The sequence below is a fragment of the Oncorhynchus kisutch genome, linkage group LG15, assembly GCF_002021735.2.
Source record: "Oncorhynchus kisutch isolate 150728-3 linkage group LG15, Okis_V2, whole genome shotgun sequence".
NCBI classification, from domain to species: domain Eukaryota; kingdom Metazoa; phylum Chordata; class Actinopteri; order Salmoniformes; family Salmonidae; genus Oncorhynchus; species Oncorhynchus kisutch.
The window spans coordinates 57,754,783-57,774,157 of record NC_034188.2 but is presented as its reverse complement, the minus strand read 5'-3'; the positions used below and the strand labels follow the sequence as shown (position 1 = coordinate 57,774,157).

Below are 19,375 nucleotides of genomic sequence, written 5' to 3'. Positions count from 1 at the left end.
CGCCAACCAATACAGCGATAAGGCATAGCAACACTGCGCTTATTGGTTATGAATAGTCAGGAGCAACCAATACTTTTGCTCGTAATGTTAGGCTGGCTACCTGCAGTTCTATTCAGTTTTAGGACAGAGACAGATATGGACCTGTATTGAATTTGCTGCGGAAATGGATATCATTAAAAAATTGTGTTTAAATGATGTAAATAGGCAGAATAGGCACAGCAATGGACTATGGACTTCGACATCTTAACTTTTGATCCAAGATCAACCCTCCAGATAACTTGTTCTGATGTTCGGTGGGCTCTCCTTATATCCTACTTCAGGGTTTCCCAAACACGGTCCTGGGATCCCCCTGGGGGCACGTTTTGTTTTTTGTCCTAACACTACACAGCTGATTCAAATAATAAAATCTTGATGATGCGTTGGTTATTTGAATCAGCTGTGTGGTGCTCCGGCAAACACCAAAACGGATCATTTGTTTCCAGTCTTTATGTAACTGATTGCTGTCTCCTAGTGGTGGTTTTAAACCACACTCAAGATAATAGGTTAAAGTAAAGGTTGTGTGTGAAAGCAGATCAGCGCCATCTGATGTTTATACTTAGGGGTGAGGTGCCTCATTGCTATTATAAATAGAAACAATCTAATGTCTTTCCAAATGGCTTCATCATCTATAAACTTGCCCTGAGTTAGATGCGTTGCTTTTTCTGTTGATATGCTTGATTGGTGTATATTCTATCCAGTGTGTTTTAGATTCTGTTGTAAATGTTAGCTGACTGACGTCTGGAGATTGTTTGTTATAACATACCATATCTCCGGATGTTAGTGGTATATAAAGCCTAGCAGTTAAGAACGTTGGGCCAGTAACCAAAACGTTGGTTAGAATCCCTGAGCCGAATAGATGAAAAATGAATCGATGTACCCTTGAGCAAGGCACTTAGCCCTAATTGCTCCTGTAAGTCACTCTGGATAACAACATTTACAAAAATGTACATGTACATTTCCAACTCTCTCACGTGTTGGATATTTGTTTTGAAACTGGAAAATGGCACAAGAAGATGCACAAAGGTTGCCATTTTTGTCTGGTGAGATGAGCAAAGGGGCCACCAAACAACATTTGATTCAGCTAGCAATCTTACTGGAGCTAAAGAAGTCCAACAAAATGGTTCATTTTAGTATTAGATTGAGGACACAATTTCAATGGATTGACAAGTCAATTAAATCACAAACAACGTCAATTTGGTCTATTTCCGGCCATGGCGGATATGTGCAGAGTTGAGCATGAAGGGTCAATCATGGCATTGTGTGTGAAATATCTTGCACTGGAGATGATGGTGCTCAAAATGTCAACACAGGGCTGGGTGTCTTTCTACGTAGCCAGATACCTGGTTTGGACCCATTTTGGGATGAGGTTTGCTTAACAGCACCTAATGTAGCCTATTACTTCCAAGATATCTAGCTGTTCAATAGCCTAACATCTTGGATGTTCCGATGCTCAGTTGGTAAAATGCATTGACCCAGTCCTAACTTCAGGAAGACACTGGTATGATGGCCAACCGCCCAAACAGGTTTGGGAACTACTGCTTTATTAGATGCCCCTAGTTGATGTCACCCCTCAGATAACACACTAAACATCAAACTGTGGTAGTTGGGGTGTTGTTTATTAGGATCAAACGGTGGACGATGGAGTTTCGTTTTTTTAGGATCAAACTGGGAGATGGGGGTTGTGATATTAGTTAGCCTAAAATTGCTTAACCACGGTTTTCTTTCCATCTCCATCATACACCTGTTTATGAAGGAAGACATTTGAAAGTTATATACACTGCTCATAAAATAAAGGGAACACTTAAACAACACAATGTGACTCCAAGTCAATCACACTTCTGTGAAATCAAACTGTCCACTTAGGAAGCAACACTGATTGACAATAAATTTCACATGCTGTTGTGCAAATGGAATAGACAACAGGTGGAAATTATAGGCAATTAGCAAGACACCCCCAATAAAAGAGTGGTTCTGCAGGTGGTGACCACAGACCACTTCTCAGTTCCTATGCTTCCTGGCTGATATTTTGGTCACTTTTGAATGCTGGTGGTGCTTTCACTCTCGTGGTAGCATGAGACGGTGTCTAGTTCCTGCAAGAGGAAGGCATTGATGCTATGGACTGGCCTGCCCGTTCCCCAGACCTGAATCCAATTGAGCACATCTGTTGCATCTGTTGCACCACAGACTGTCTAGGAGTTGGCGGATGCTTTCCACCACCTCATCAGGAGTATGCCCAGGCGTTGTAGGGAGGTCATACAGGCACGTATGGCACCTATACCAGGCACCTTTGGAAAAGGGTGAGATCCGAAAAGAGTCATTCTGAGTTGACCAACAATAATCATTTTGATTAGTTGGGAGTGTGGCCGCAATCCACAGGAAATATCAGATTGTAAAAATCCAAAATACAACATTAAAATCTAAATAGCTAGAATACCATGCAGAACATTGGATGAACACTATTGTTTAAACATTTATCTGATTTCATATGAAAGAAACAGGGTTGAAATAGTTCCTCTTATTTCCATTTCTCTTTCTGTTGTCTCCTGCCAGTGCAATGAAAGATGGGGAGACCTCTGCATCATCAGAGGAAGACTGAGGTGGGTCAATTTTTCTTCATCAAACGAAATGAGAAATCATTGTAATAGGAAGTCTGTTTTTACTGTGTGTCTGTCGGCAGGAAGATGACTCAATTGACTGTTCCATCAAGGCGTGTGATATTCCAAGAATCAATGCCACATCAACCAGTGCAAGGGGTAAATATCTTTGTCTATTCTCAGTAATTCTGCTCTGTAGACATCTCAACTGTATTTAATGGTCATTTTGCTATTAACCAGAGGTTCATGTGGCTTTCTTTGTTTGCACTCTACAGTGCATTCAGAAAGTATTCAGACTCCTTGACTTTTTCCAAATTTTGTTACGTTATAGTTTTATTCTAAAATGGATTTAAAAAAATAATCCCCTCATCAATCTACACACAATACCTGATAATGACAAAGCAAAAACTGTTTTTTAGACATATTTGCAAATGTATTAAAAAAAGACAGTCTGTGTCATGACCCGGCCGTGACCGGGAGTCCCGTAGGGCGGCACACAAATTGGCCCAGTGTCGTCCGGGTTAGGGGAGGGTTTGGCCGGGAGGGCTTTACTTGGCTCATCGCGCTCTAGCGACTTCTTGTGGTGGGTCGGACGCCTGCAGGCTGACTTCGGTCATCAGTTATACGGTGTTTCCTCCGACACATTGGTGCAGCTGGCTTCTGAGTTAAGCAAGCGGGTGTTAAAGAAGCACGGTTTGCCGGGTCATGTTTCGAAGGACTCATGACTCGACCTTCGCCTCTCCCGAGCCCATTGGGGAGTTTCAGCGATGAGACAAGATGTTGGTCACAAAATTGGGGTAAAAAAAATAATAAAAACGATATAAATAAATCATTAAACAAATCTAAAAAAATCTAATTTCATAATTATTCAGACCCTTTACTCAGTACTTTGTTAAAGCAACTTTGGCAGCAATTACAGCCTCGAGTCTTGGGTATGATGCTACAAGCTTGGCACACTAGTATTTGGGGAGTTTCTCCCATTCTTGTCCGGGCTCTGGCTGGGCCACTCAAGGACATTCAGAGACTTGACCCGAAGCCACTCCTGTGTTGTCTTGGCTGTGTGCTTAGGGCTGTTGTCCTATTGGAAGGTCAACCTTTGCCCCAGTCTGAGGTCTTGAGTGTTCTAGAGCAGGTTTTCATCAAGGATCTCTCTGTACTTTGCGCCGTTCATCTTTCCTCAATCCTGACTTGTCTCCTAGTCCCTGACACTGAAAAAACATCCCCACTGCATGATGCTGGAAGGTTCTCCCATCTCCACAGAGGAACTCTGGAACGCTGTCAGAGTGACCATCGGGTTCTTGATCACTTCCCTGACCAAGGCCCTTCTCCCCCGATTGCTCAGGACAATTCCTTCGAGATCAAGGCTTGGTTTTTGCTCTGACATGCACTGTCAACGGTGGGACCTTATATAGACAGGTTTACGCCTTTCCAAATCATATCCAATCAATTGAATTTATCACAGGTGGACTCTAATCAACTTGTATAAACATTTCAAGGATGATCAACGGAAACAGGATGCACCTGAGCTCAATTTCGAGCCACATAGCAAAGGGTCTGAATACTTTTTTAAAAAATACATTTTGCCAAAATGTCTAAAACCTGGTTTCGCTTTGTCATTATGGGGTATTGTGTGTAGATTGATGAGGAACTTAACAAAAATGTGGAAAAAGTCAACAGGTCTGAATAATTTCTGAATGTACTGTATTTGTCCTTAGGTCCTGCAGATGTTGACAATGCATTCAGATGTTGACAATGCATTCTCCTGCTGTCCCATAATTATCAAGGCAAGACCCAGATGCAGACACAGGAGACCCAGATGGTTGGAGTCTTAAAATGTTTACAAACCAGATCAGAGTCCAGGAGGTACAGTGGCAGACAGGCTCTTGGTCAAGGCAGGAAGAATGGTCAGGCAGGCGGGTACAAAGTCCGGAAAACAGGCAAGGGTCAAAACCGGGAGGACTAGAAAAAGGAGAAGCAGGCGAACGGAAAACCGCTCGATGACTTGGAAACATGCAAGACGAAACTAGGACAGAGAGACAGGCAACACAGGGATAAATAAACTGGGTAAAACAAGCGACACCTGGAGGGGATGGAGACAATAACGAGGACAGGTGAAACTGATCAGGGTGTGACAATAGTAATGAACGTGTCAGAACGAGGCAGGCAGGCTTTGTCAGCCAGTCGAAATCATGAATCGGCTGGCATCATTTTGATGGATATATACAAAAAAATGACAATTTAATAAAGGTTAAATGAAACTTATATCATTTACAGTTTTTCCAGCTTCAGTTTGAAGTGATTGTGTTACTGTAGCTGTGTTGTTGGTTAGCTTTTCGGAACAACAGTGTCGTGACGAGTGAACACATTTTCTATGCCGAAATCGCGCCTCATTGTTGTTCATCCAAATAAATGTCACTAGATAACAGTTTAAGCAAATTAAGCTACCTTGCTGTTATTCTGACTGCACTGTTTGACATGGCTGTAAGTTAGCCGTAGTTGGCTAGCTAGCAAGCAAGGGATAAGGACGTTGCCAGCCAGTATGGCAATGTAACATTTAGAACGAACGACTGACCATAGATATAGAACCAAAAGACTGGGTCGCGTCCATAGATACAGAACAGAAAGACTGGGTCGCGTTTCTAGCAACGCTAGATTAGTGTCGCGACTATATGTTGTGGAAGGATGGAATAGTATGAATAAATGTATCAAAATAACATTTTTTATAAATATGTAAATCATTATTTGAATATGTTGGAAACCCGTTGTATAAAAGTAATAATGCCCTCGAAGCTGATGTTTGGAGGATATGGTTTGCTGGCCCTGGACTTCGTTTCGGACCTAATAACACCTCTGCCAATATATCCTCCAAACACCGGCTTCTCTGGCATTATCACTTAAATAAACAATGGCGTTTATGAAGGTTTTGTATGATATGGCTATTATTAAGCTTTAGCTACTGCAGGTGAAGATATGAAGGTAGTGCAACCCGACACTGACTCCGACAGTTGAACTTGGGGTGAGGAAGACTGTTTCAGACCTACCAGAATTACTCCTATAATCTAACATAATGCTTATCTTTATAAAACATATTCTGATCGAAAATGTATGAATTAGCCTCTGTCTGTACATCTATATCTGTATAGCAGACGCTATAGCCTATAAAGAAATACATTGTGAAGCATTTGCCAGTGCGACACACTAGGCTGGTAGAGGTTAAGCGCTCAACATGTGAACAACATTTTGTTGTATTAAATCATTATAGTCTATCAATTACGCATATATACTCAGTGACTTAGAATGAAGTAGAAATTAAATGGAAAATGCCTTATTAGGCTCAGTCTACAGTGACTTTGAATTCATTTTTAGAAACACCAGTTTGGCCAGAGTCTGTGGCTTCAGGCTTATGCTATGGTGCCTGGAGAGCAGGCTAGCACCGGAGAATACCCGCTTGCGGAGCCACTGGAGATGTTAAACACCCCTTTGGCCATAATTGATTTTCGCCCAATAGACCTGGCATATTCCAACTTTCAAGGAGCTTTGTTTTGGTTATTTTGCCTAAAAGCCTTTAGGCCTACATATACATTATATATATATGTATGTATGTATGTATGTATGTATGTATGTATGTATGTATGTATGTATGTATGTATGTATGTATGTATGTATGTATGTATGTATGTATGTATGTATGTATGTATGTATGTATGTATGTATGTATGTATGTATGTATGTATGTATGTATGTATGTATGTATGTATGTATGTATGTATGTATGTATGTATGTATGTATGTATGTATGTATGTATGTATGTATGTATGTATGTATGTATGTATGTATGTATGTATGTATGTATGTATGTATGTATGTATGTATGTATGTATGTATGTATGTATGTATGTATGTATGTATGTATGTATGTATGTATGTATGTATGTATGTATGTATGTATGTATGTATGTATGTATGTATGTATGTATGTATGTATGTATGTATGTATGTATGTATGTATGTATGTATGTATGTATGTATGTATGTATGTATGTATGTATGTATGTATGTATGTATGTATGTATGTATGTATGTATGTATGTATGTATGTATGTATGTATGTATGTATGTATGTATGTATGTATGTATGTATGTATGTATGTATGTATGTATGTATGTATGTATGTATGTATGTATGTATGTATGTATGTATGTATGTATGTATGTATGTATGTATGTATGTATGTATGTATGTATGTATGTATGTATGTATGTATGTATGTATGTATGTATGTATGTATGTATGTATGTATGTATGTATGTATGTATGTATGTATGTATGTATGTATGTATGTATGTATGTATGTATGTATGTATGTATGTATGTATGTATGTATGTATGTATGTATGTATGTATGTATGTATGTATGTATGTATGTATGTATGTATGTATGTATGTATGTATGTATGTATGTATGTATGTATGTATGTATGTATGTATGTATGTATGTATGTATGTATGTATGTATGTATGTATGTATGTATGTATGTATGTATGTATGTATGTATGTATGTATGTATGTATGTATGTATGTATGTATGTATGTATGTATGTATGTATGTATGTATGTATGTATGTATGTATGTATGTATGTATGTATGTATGTATGTATGTATGTATGTATGTATGTATGTATGTATGTATGTATGTATGTATGTATGTATGTATGTATGTATGTATGTATGTATGTATGTATGTATGTATGTATGTATGTATGTATGTATGTATGTATGTATGTATGTATGTATGTATGTATGTATGTATGTATGTATGTATGTATGTATGTATGTATGTATGTATGTATGTATGTATGTATGTATGTATGTATGTATGTATGTATGTATGTATGTATGTATGTATGTATGTATGTATGTATGTATGTATGTATGTATGTATGTATGTATGTATGTATGTATGTATGTATGTATGTATGTATGTATGTATGTATGTATGTATGTATGTATGTATGTATGTATGTATGTATGTATGTATGTATGTATGTATGTATGTATGTATGTATGTATGTATGTATGTATGTATGTATGTATGTATGTATGTATGTATGTATGTATGTATGTATGTATGTATGTATGTATGTATGTATGTATGTATGTATGTATGTATGTATGTATGTATGTATGTATGTATGTATGTATGTATGTATGTATGTATGTATGTATGTATGTATGTATGTATGTATGTATGTATGTATGTATGTATGTATGTATGTATGTATGTATGTATGTATGTATGTATGTATGTATGTATGTATGTATGTATGTATGTATGTATGTATGTATGTATGTATGTATGTATGTATGTATGTATGTATGTATGTATGTATGTATGTATGTATGTATGTATGTATGTATGTATGTATGTATGTATGTATGTATGTATGTATGTATGTATGTATGTATGTATGTATGTATGTATGTATGTATGTATGTATGTATGTATGTATGTATGTATGTATGTATGTATGTATGTATGTATGTATGTATGTATGTATGTATGTATGTATGTATGTATGTATGTATGTATGTATGTATGTATGTATGTATGTATGTATGTATGTATGTATGTATGTATGTATGTATGTATGTATGTATGTATGTATGTATGTATGTATGTATGTATGTATGTATGTATGTATGTATGTATGTATGTATGTATGTATGTATGTATGTATGTATGTATGTATGTATGTATGTATGTATGTATGTATGTATGTATGTATGTATGTATGTATGTATGTATGTATGTATGTATGTATGTATGTATGTATGTATGTATGTATGTATGTATGTATGTATGTATGTATGTATGTATGTATGTATGTATGTATGTATGTATGTATGTATGTATGTATGTATGTATGTATGTATGTATGTATGTATGTATGTATGTATGTATGTATGTATGTATGTATGTATGTATGTATGTATGTATGTATGTATGTATGTATGTATGTATGTATGTATGTATGTATGTATGTATGTATGTATGTATGTATGTATGTATGTATGTATGTATGTATGTATGTATGTATGTATGTATGTATGTATGTATGTATGTATGTATGTATGTATGTATGTATGTATGTATGTATGTATGTATGTATGTATGTATGTATGTATGTATGTATGTATGTATGTATGTATGTATGTATGTATGTATGTATGTATGTATGTATGTATGTATGTATGTATGTATGTATGTATGTATGTATGTATGTATGTATGTATGTATGTATGTATGTATGTATGTATGTATGTATGTATGTATGTATGTATGTATGTATGTATGTATGTATGTATGTATGTATGTATGTATGTATGTATGTATGTATGTATGTATGTATGTATGTATGTATGTATGTATGTATGTATGTATGTATGTATGTATGTATGTATGTATGTATGTATGTATGTATGTATGTATGTATGTATGTATGTATGTATGTATGTATGTATGTATGTATGTATGTATGTATGTATGTATGTATGTATGTATGTATGTATGTATGTATGTATGTATGTATGTATGTATGTATGTATGTATGTATGTATGTATGTATGTATGTATGTATGTATGTATGTATGTATGTATGTATGTATGTATGTATGTATGTATGTATGTATGTATGTATGTATGTATGTATGTATGTATGTATGTATGTATGTATGTATGTATGTATGTATGTATGTATGTATGTATGTATGTATGTATGTATGTATGTATGTATGTATGTATGTATGTATGTATGTATGTATGTATGTATGTATGTATGTATGTATGTATGTATGTATGTATGTATGTATGTATGTATGTATGTATGTATGTATGTATGTATGTATGTATGTATGTATGTATGTATGTATGTATGTATGTATGTATGTATGTATGTATGTATGTATGTATGTATGTATGTATGTATGTATGTATGTATGTATGTATGTATGTATGTATGTATGTATGTATGTATGTATGTATGTATGTATGTATGTATGTATGTATGTATGTATGTATGTATGTATGTATGTATGTATGTATGTATGTATGTATGTATGTATGTATGTATGTATGTATGTATGTATGTATGTATGTATGTATGTATGTATGTATGTATGTATGTATGTATGTATGTATGTATGTATGTATGTATGTATGTATGTATGTATGTATGTATGTATGTATGTATGTATGTATGTATGTATGTATGTGTGTGTGTGTGTGTGTGTGTGTGTGTGTGTGTGTGTAGGCCTAAAGGTTTTTCGGCAAAATAACCAAAGCAAAGCTCCTTGAAAGTTGGAATATGCCAAGTCTATTGGGTCAAAATCAATTATGGCCTGCCTATTGTATAAAGGAAACTTAAGAGATATGATTTTTAGTTTATAAATACTTTGCTACAATGACACTGTAAGAACAGACGCTGGAGTAGAGAAGCAGGGAGTCAAACATTTAATCGGAACAGCATCAGCACATGGGTATACAAGAACATATGACAGTCGATGCTGAAGCGTGGAACAGACGGATATAGGGGAGGAAATGACAGAGGTGATTGAGTCCAATAATCGCTTATGCGCGTGACGGGGAATGCATGTGTGAGTAATGATGTTGCCCGGTGCCAAATTTTCCTAAAGAAAACTCTGAAATGGCATATTGGTTTTATGAGGATTTTAGAATGTTCGCATAAAAATCTGTTGCCAATTGGATGAAAACCTAGCTATAGACACCTTAGACTCTGGCAAGTGCTGTAGTCCAATTTCACTTTGATTATGCCGCCATATCATGGTTTACCAGCAGCCCCAAACATCTAAAGAATAAACTACCAGCCAAACAAGCTTGTAAGAATTGTATTTAAACTTCCCCTGTCTGTGTCTGTAATGTGTCTATCTATGTAATTGTATAAGAGTCCCTGACTTTGTGAAATCCCGGTCACTTTTAAAAATGTTTGTGTATATGTATTTTAACTGACAAAAAAAAAAATCCAAACTGCGGCAGCCAATTGATGCATGGAAAGAGACATGTCACAAAACACCAAAAAGTGAGATTGCCAAGCCTTCAATACTTGGTATGCCTACAAGGTAGGGAGGGATGTATTTTCTGTTTGTCGAGATTTACATAGTCTCTTTTACTGTGGTGTTGAAAACGCAAACCATGATATTGAAGTGCCCTAAGTATTCGGTATGCATTGTTTATTGGTTGTATGGTGCATTGCCACAGAATCATGGTGGTGGAAATTTGTTGCATAGATTTTATATTTATAAATATGGCATCAAAATGAAGTAAATATCTTCTTCCACCCCCCCTAGCTGATCATTGTCTGCAGCCGACTCTGACTGTGAAGGAATGAAACAGAGTGACTTCCTCTGTGGTGGTCAGAAAACCCTCAGTCTTCTGGCCCCTAGCCCTGTATGGCATTGACAGTGCCACAAAAGCATGTTGAAGTGGCAAATTCGATATCAGTTTATAAACACAGGGTCACTACAGTTGTTGTTATTTTGGGTCGTAAACATTATTTTGAGTTAATTATGAGGGGGGAGGGTGTTCCATTTATTTTACAATACAAAAGGAGGGTCATGTGAATATGTTTAATGTTGGAAAGAGGGGTGCATTATTTTTTATGACACCTTGAGTTGGACCAGCTCATCCCGCCAAGTAAATGTTGATCTGTCCCTAACCTTAAATCAAGAATCAAGAAGCAAATGTTTGTTTTCATACATTTTTACGATATAGCCACATTGACTTTGTGGCTAATGTATCCACTAAAAACCCACGCCTCGACCCGGAAGAACATGTGACGTATGCCGTTCGAGTTGTTTCAGGTCAGTCGGACAACAACACTGCTAACAGCACTAGCTACACTTATTTTGTAGCTAACGTTACATAGCGCTAGGTCAACTTGGCCAATAGCGCATATTTACAAAGATTTGTAAGTGCGTTGTGATTTCGACAAAAATGTCAATTTTGCAAGGACAGATTGGATCCATTTTGGAGATAATGGTCAGCGCGACTGTTACAGAAATTAGCAAAGTTTTCGAGGGTTCTGCCTCGTCTGAAGTGCCAGCAACGGGAGAGAACGTGAGTGAAACCCCAAACGAACAGGTATATCTGCTGATTGTGTAAAGTATGGCATTTTGTAAACCAGTCGGCTAGTTAATTACACCGAGGTTGCAGCCTCCGCCCTGGGGCGTAATCATTACGCCGAAACCGTTTACTCCAGACGGAAATCGCAAACGAGAGTTGCTATTGGATACATTCAAAAAGAGCCCTCCCCATTTCGTTTTGTTTTGCTTCATTTTGATTTAAAGATGCACTATGCAGAAATCGCTCCGCCATTTCCTGGTTGCTAAAATTCTAATACTTCGCCTAATTTCAGTTTGTGACAACACAGTATAGTGTTAACCGCTGTGAAATATATTTTCCTTGATCAAAAATATTGTTTGTAGCTGGTGTACAAAAGTAAAAGATGCAAAAACGAAACTTAAGCACTGGAAACAGAAATAGCTCACACAGAACAGACATACCTCTTGTTTTCAAGGAGAGTGACTGATCAACGAGAAAGACAGATCTATAACCCATGCCTTTGCAGTTGTATGAAAACTGTTTTAGGTATGAACCGGTCCACTGGGATACCAGTGTATTGCCGGCTGCATACATTTCGTTTGGATGGTTAAATGAAACCATCAATACGAGATAAATATCTGGCTATATTCTAAACTGAAGACTATGATTAGTTGATTATTGCTGGGGCAAAAGCGTCACCAAACTGGCTTCCGAGGACTGGGGTTCCCTGTCCCCAAAGAAGAGGCGAAGCGAACGGGGTAACTGGGCACAAAAATCTGTTATCTCAGCAGGTGGCATTTTTAACTTTGTATGGAGGTCAATGAGTACCGTATTTGGTTAAAAGCACGTTGAATGTCTTATTTGCTGTGTGGCTTATTTGATCGAATAGAAGTTTACTGATATGATACGTTTACTGACTGCTATGCTTTATCTTGGCCAGGTCGCAGTTGCAAATGAGAACTTGTTCTCAACTAGCCTACCTGGTTAAATAAAGGTGAAATAAAAAGTTTTATATATATAATTAGGACACGTGACATCCCGGCAATTTTGCACTGTGCCTGGTCGTCATTAGTTACCACAGCCACAGATTCATAATCCCGCCTATTTCATTGTTACAACGGCCACTATAGTATCTGGTCAATATAATACAATCTGTGCCATCCTTTAGCCCAGGGCCAGCGTTCTGATCGTACATCAAATAACATTTTATTGGTCACATACATGTGTTTAGAGAAGTTTGTGGTCATACACACATCTTTAAAAAACATAAGTGCTGGGTTAATAAAGAATACTAGTATAGAACAAGAAGGCCTCCAGACTGTTAAAGCTCCCAATTCACGCTTTATTGACAGCGTTGCTATCCGAAACGGATATTCGTCAGGTCAAACACTGAGTGTTCACACCCCAAAATATACACATTTCACCTCACATGACCATTGCGGACATGACGAATGGTGGGTGCCAAAACATTTGTGTATCTTAAATAATGAGATGGGTGCATGTAATGGTTCCAGAAAATAATATATATTTACAAAATGACCAAGCGGGTAACCGGTAAGGCAAGACAAATTAAAGTAAAGTAACATTCAGGTAATCAATTGTCTAATCTCAAACTCTTGATTCAGACCTCTAGGAGACCTCTAATAGACATGGTACACAAACAGTGAATCCAATACAATTCTCTTCTCAATAATAGATTATCAGATGTTTTTGCTGGTGTAGCGAAATGCTTGTGCTGCTAGTTCCAACAGTGCAGCAATCCAAATAAAAATATTTAAATATTGATCATTTATTTTGACCAAGAAAGACTCAATCTCAGAGAAATCATCAGAGCGTGCGAAACAGTGCCCCTCTGTCTCAGTATTTGTAGCCCATGTATATGATGCTGCCTGGACAAAAAGAGCATGGCATGTCATACTCTTTTTGGCCAGACAGAATCAGATACATGGGCTACAAATACTGAGACAGAGTGGTGCTTTTTCAATCAATTGGATGCTTTCTCCGGTGATATGGTAGTTTCAGCCACTTGTGAATTGAAGGAAAGTTGTCAGGTACACTGTTTGGATGCTGGAATTGTATTTTTGGATGAACGTGTGAAGGTAACTTACACTTCAAGTATTTTTTGACAATCAGATGAAAGCATGACTGGTTGTGTTCATGCCACATTTAAAAGGTAATACATTTTTACAGTTTAAATTACATGTCTTTACTATAAAACCCACATTAGAACCTGGTAAAGCTGTCATTTGGACTGCTCATTAATTTTTAAAGTCATGCCCCTCTGTTTTTGACTATTACTTAATAAGTCTATAAAACACACGGTTGTTAGAATCTTAATATCACAAACAGAAGTAGTATTATAACCAGTTTTAGGCGGGCATGTCATTTTAAATGGTTTCCCCCTGTTGCCCCTCCTCCCGACAGTAGGGTCTGCTCCCAATAGTTGAATGTGCCGTGCCCAGTTGATAATCACCCCGATAATTACCTCAACTGAACCTAAACTATACCAAAACTAAAATCACACATAACACAACAGATCAAATAAATGAAGTATGATGGGGCGAATGCGTGAGTTGATGGGACGAATGCATGAGGGGAAGCGGACGATGCATAATTGTGTAATCACCACTTGTGAATTAAGAACAGGGCGGGCTATTTTATTGATCTATTGTAATTATAATCAGTCCACCGAATCCAAGCAGTCCTATCAGTCAACTCTGGCCTTAGAGTACACAGTCAGTGAGAACATGCATCTTTTACAATGGCAAGAAGACCAAGACAAATGGATGCACATGCTGTGTTAGCTTTGCTACCAAATCTGAATGAGAACGACTGATGGGGAAGAAATGAATCCTGATGACATCTCTGATTATTCTGAGCCTCCGAATAAGAGAGAATGGTGTGCGCTCAGAGAAGGGACAGCACCGTTTGCATAGAACGAGCTACTGGCCAATTATCAGCACAAACTGTTATCACAGAGAGCAGGCCCTAAAACATCAGCAACAAACTCACCAGCTTTCATTGTTTGTGACATGCTCTAACTGATGCCATTGCTTGAAGACGCACACCATGTAAGCACAAGCAGATGACAACTGACTATTTTTGCCTGCTATCATATCAACACTTACAGTATATTCATTAAAATGCCATTTTCTTTTGTGGTGATTTTCACTATCAAGCAAACCTGACACTTCTAATGTTTAGACTACTGATGTTTTCATAATTTGACCACGTATGATGCTGACCGTTTCTTGGTGGTTGGGGTATTTTTATTTTGTTATAAAAAAAATATGCTACCGTGTTCCAACACACATGCTTTCTGTTCCATAGTTATAACAAAAGGCTCTCCACAAATACAATTGATTGAACACTTGAATTACTGCGTTACGTTTATTTATCCTACAGTAACAAACCAATAAATTATTTTGTGTTATTTGGAAAACAAAATATTTTCATGTTCTGTTACCTAAGACCTTCATGAACACAAATTATAATTTTTGCTATAGCGTATATGAAATGTATTAATTACACTTAGAATGTTTGTCTGAATTAATTATAATCGCCAGAAATACTTGTCAGCTACGTTTTATAATGGTAGCTAGCTAGTTTAGTAAACTGAAGTTTGTTCTGTGAATAATATAACCTGTATGCCTTCAACTTGCTTTTGTTCTTTTCACTCAGTTGACCCAGTTGACCTCTTTCATGGAGATACTGGCTAAGGAGGCTGTGGACAAAATCTACCAGCTATTCAACGAGTGCTCCTCTGTTCTGCATCTGGAAGTGTCTCGGAGTCAAACTGAGAATGAGGACTTGAAGAAGAGGCTAGACGCGGTTGAGACCGAACTGAGGACTGTTTTAGAAGGGAGTGGAGGACGAGAGAACACATCAGCCATTGGCTGCTGCAGTGAAGTCAAGGTCATCCACCAGTTAAAAGGCACACAACCAGGTGAGACTTGGCATTATTTCAGATAGGCCATCAATCTGGTGTTAGATTGCTTTTGCACACTGTTACTAAAATCAGTGCTTTTGAATTCGATGCAAACCTTTTTGATTTTGACTGCAATCTTTTTCAGGCTTTTGCGCTGGTGATGCAGAAGTGAAACGCTCCCCCATCCTCCACCTGTGGAAAGGGAGACTTCCCTCAACTGTAAATGAGGTAGGTCTATTTGTGTAACTGACAATATTCTGTTAAAGGTTTAGTTCTTGGAAAGCTGTCTGGAATTACTAGGGGGTACATAAAGTAACAACCTATTTACTTGTCTATATCACACAAGTGTCATTATGCACCATTTGGTACCAATTGTATGTAATTATTTAAAGTGAGTACAAGAAGCATTTCATCCCTTTGGTGAATTCTGTTGTATGATATCATTATACATAGATCGGAGTCTAAAACTGCTTTCCCTCTCCATCTCAGCACTCCAACATGGAGGACACGATCGAGTCAGTTGTTATCAAAGAAGAAGGGTTGGAAGAGTACCTGTACAACAGCACATCAGACCCAAGTCATTTTTTAGAGAGCCAGGCACAGGAAGTGAGTGACCCGGAGAGCCCTACAACGGACCCAAAGGACAAAGGTGGCGACACAGGGCCAAAGCGTTTGAGAAAGCCAAAGATCACAGGGGCTCGTCGGGCAAAGCCCAAAAAGGAGAACCACCTTAGCTGCAAGCACTGCAGGAAGACATTCAGCAAACTGATCCAGCTGAAAGCTCACCAGGCGATCCATGCAGCAGCGGAGAAACCTTTTATCTGCCAGCAGTGCGGCAGAGGTTTTTCCTTTAAACGCAGTTTGGATGCACACCAGCTGCTTCACACAGGAGAGAGACCGCACACATGTGGCGAGTGTGGTAAAGCTTTCACCCTAAAGCAGCTACTCAAGAATCACCAGAGACTCCATGCAGGGTTGAGACCGTTCCGCTGTGACGAATGTGGCAAGAGCTTTAACCGGGCCCACGGTCTCAAGATGCACCAGATCGTCCACACGGGAGAGAGGAAGTACAGGTGTGAGATCTGCAAGAAGAGTTTCAGCATACCAGGAAATCTCCACAGGCACCAGCGTATACACACCGGTGAGAAACCGTTCCGTTGCGATACGTGCGGGAAAAGCTTCAACCAGGCAGACACTCTGAAAGGCCACCAGCGGATCCACACAGGAGAGAGGCCATTTACCTGTGAGACGTGTGGGAAATGTTTCATTCAAAGAAGTGCTCTGAAAATGCACCAAAGAACCCACGCAGGAGAGAGCGCCTTCCTCTGTGTGGTGTGCGGGACAGTCCTGGCTTGCGTCAACTCCCTCAAGACACACCTTCAGACTCACACAGCAGAGATGCCTTGTATGTGCTCAGTGTGCGGTAGTAGTCTCAGTTCTCTCACTCACCTCAAATCGCACCAGCAACTCCACACTATGGAGAAGCCGCACAGCTGTGGCCTATGCAACAAGAGCTTCAAGTCGGTCAGCTACCTGAACATACACATGAAAACTCACACTGGGGAGAGACCGTTCACCTGTGACGTGTGTGGAAGGATGTTCACTCAACACAGCAGCCTGAAAACCCACCAGGCGGTCCATACTGGGGAGAAGCCTTTCAGCTGTGAAACGTGTGGGAAATGTTTCAGCAACACTGGGAACCTCAACAGGCACCAGCGGATACACACTGGAGAGAAGCCTTTTAGCTGTGACCTCTGTGGGAGGAGCTTCAACCAGGGCAACAGCCTCAAAGCCCACAAACAAATCCACACAGGAGAGAAACTTTACATGTGCGACAAATGCGGGAAGAGTTTTTCCTACCTGAGGAATCTGAAAGATCACAAGTGTTACTATATCTAAAACCAATAGGCATAGCCTCGTATTGCGATGGACCACACTTGGTTTGAACAATTGTCTCGGCATTAAAAATGCATTTATAGGTCAGTGAGTGGCATACTTGACATATGAAGTGTACTGATAAGATTGGTTGTCAAAACAGCCCTATTCAAAGTATTTAATTTGAAACATGACTTGTTTTAGAAATCAACTTTGATTTTGAAAAATGAATAACCAGTTGCCTTTGTTGGGTAGAAGGACTTGGATTGGCTGGTGGTCCAGTAGCTGTTCAATGGAGCAGAGACTAATTTATTTGAGAAGGATGTACATCTGTAACCTTTCTTGTCTTGTGTACCTTTTATTATTGTTGTCTCATTTGTGAGCCAATGGTAAATAAAACTCTTGAAATTAGTCCTCTGTGTGTGTGTGTGTATATATTTTGAAGCATTTCTTGTTGTTCTTGCTATCTGTGCATATAGTCCCTCTAACAGCTGCAACATAATATTGAGCAAATTGAAGGGTTATTGAGGGATAATTTATTAAACATTTTTTAGGTGGGTGGCTGGTCAGTAGAGCGAAACATGTCTGAAACCCTGATGAAGACAGCTTGCAGTCGAAACGTTGGTTATTAATTTATTGCATCGGAGCTGCTAGTGTGCTGCTTTTTTTTAAGGATTCAAATTATCGGGTGCCTACAGGTTGGTGTCCCTCTATGGCGCTAATCACGTTCAACCTCTAAAGGTTTACTCAAGGCTCACTCACAAATGCTCAGCAATAATGCCCCTCAGCACTTGTAGGCTAATGTAGTATCTTTGACTCTGTACAGTGGGTACGCAGGGATGTGTAATGGCATTTAGAAGCACAAGCAGTTGTATCTCTGAGTGCGACTGCATGTCTCAAGTTGGAGAGAGTATGTATGTATGTTTTGTATCCATGGATGGGCAATTAGTCATACATTATACAGTAAATGCCTTAAGTTTATTAACTCCGAACAACACTCCTTTGAGTCTAATTCACATCAAGATCTCACATTATGGCAGATATTGTAAATGATCAAGAAATGAAATAAAAATAAAACCATGAGTTTTCAATTAAGCATTTAAAAACATAATTCTGTGGCATTTTAAACTTAGATTCTTTACAGTGCATTTGCAATAGACAGTTGCATGAAAGCAATAAACATAACCATCTGAAAACAAAGAAACTGCAAAAGGAAGTCACAGAAAACCAATACCTAGAAGCCAAGCTGTAAGCACTGTCAGCATCTCTAGGGGAAATTTGCTTCTGGGGCAGCATGCAATGCTCACACAGGGTTTTAATAGGTTTGCAGGCTGTGAAATGGGTCGGTTGAGTGAGGAACACATGGGTTCACCCTGTAGCTTCTGGGTGTTGTTGATGATCCAGTTACTGATGTACAGTGGCAAGAAAAAGTATGTGAACCCTTTGGAAGTACCTGGATTTCTGTATAATTTGGTCATAACATTTGATCTGATCTTCATCTAGGTCACAACAATAGACAAACACAGTCTGCTTAAACTAATAACACACAAACAATTATACGTTTTCATGTCTTTATTGAACACACCATGTAAACATTCACAGTGCAGGGTGGGAAAAGTATGTGAAACCCTTTAATAACTGGTTGGCCCTCCTTTGGCAGCAATAACCTCAAACGAACGTTTTCTGTAGTTGCGGATCAGACCTGCACAATGGTCAGGAGGAATTTTGGACCATTCCACTTTACAAAACTGTTTCAGCTCAGCAATATTCTTGGGATTTCTGATGTGAATTGCTCTCTTGAGATCATGCCACAGCAT

General features: G+C 38.3%; 1 protein-coding gene and 1 long non-coding RNA gene across 3 annotated transcripts; both read left to right on the top strand.

Moving 5' to 3' along the window:
- Positions 1 to 98: 98 nt before the first annotated feature.
- Positions 99 to 5,330, top strand: LOC116353632 (uncharacterized). Its single transcript, XR_004203132.1, has 4 exons — positions 99 to 2,336; positions 2,590 to 2,636; positions 2,717 to 2,792; positions 4,349 to 5,330. It is a non-coding gene; the product is annotated as an uncharacterized LOC116353632 (long non-coding RNA).
- Positions 5,331 to 11,450: 6,120 nt separating this feature from the next.
- LOC109905576 (gastrula zinc finger protein XlCGF26.1) lies at positions 11,451 to 17,969 on the top strand. Of its 2 annotated transcripts, none has more exons than XM_020503021.2 (4): positions 11,451 to 11,794; positions 15,437 to 15,701; positions 15,829 to 15,911; positions 16,173 to 17,969. In XM_020503021.2, the coding sequence occupies exons 1-4, from the start codon at positions 11,648 to 11,650 to the stop codon at positions 17,580 to 17,582; spliced, it is 1,905 nt and encodes a 634-aa protein (XP_020358610.1). In that variant the 5' UTR covers positions 11,451 to 11,647; the 3' UTR covers positions 17,583 to 17,969. The 2 variants fall into 2 exon arrangements, with proteins under 2 accessions (XP_020358610.1, XP_020358611.1); XM_020503022.2 differs by having other exon boundaries at positions 11,469 to 11,770.
- Positions 17,970 to 19,375: the final 1,406 nt, after the last annotated feature.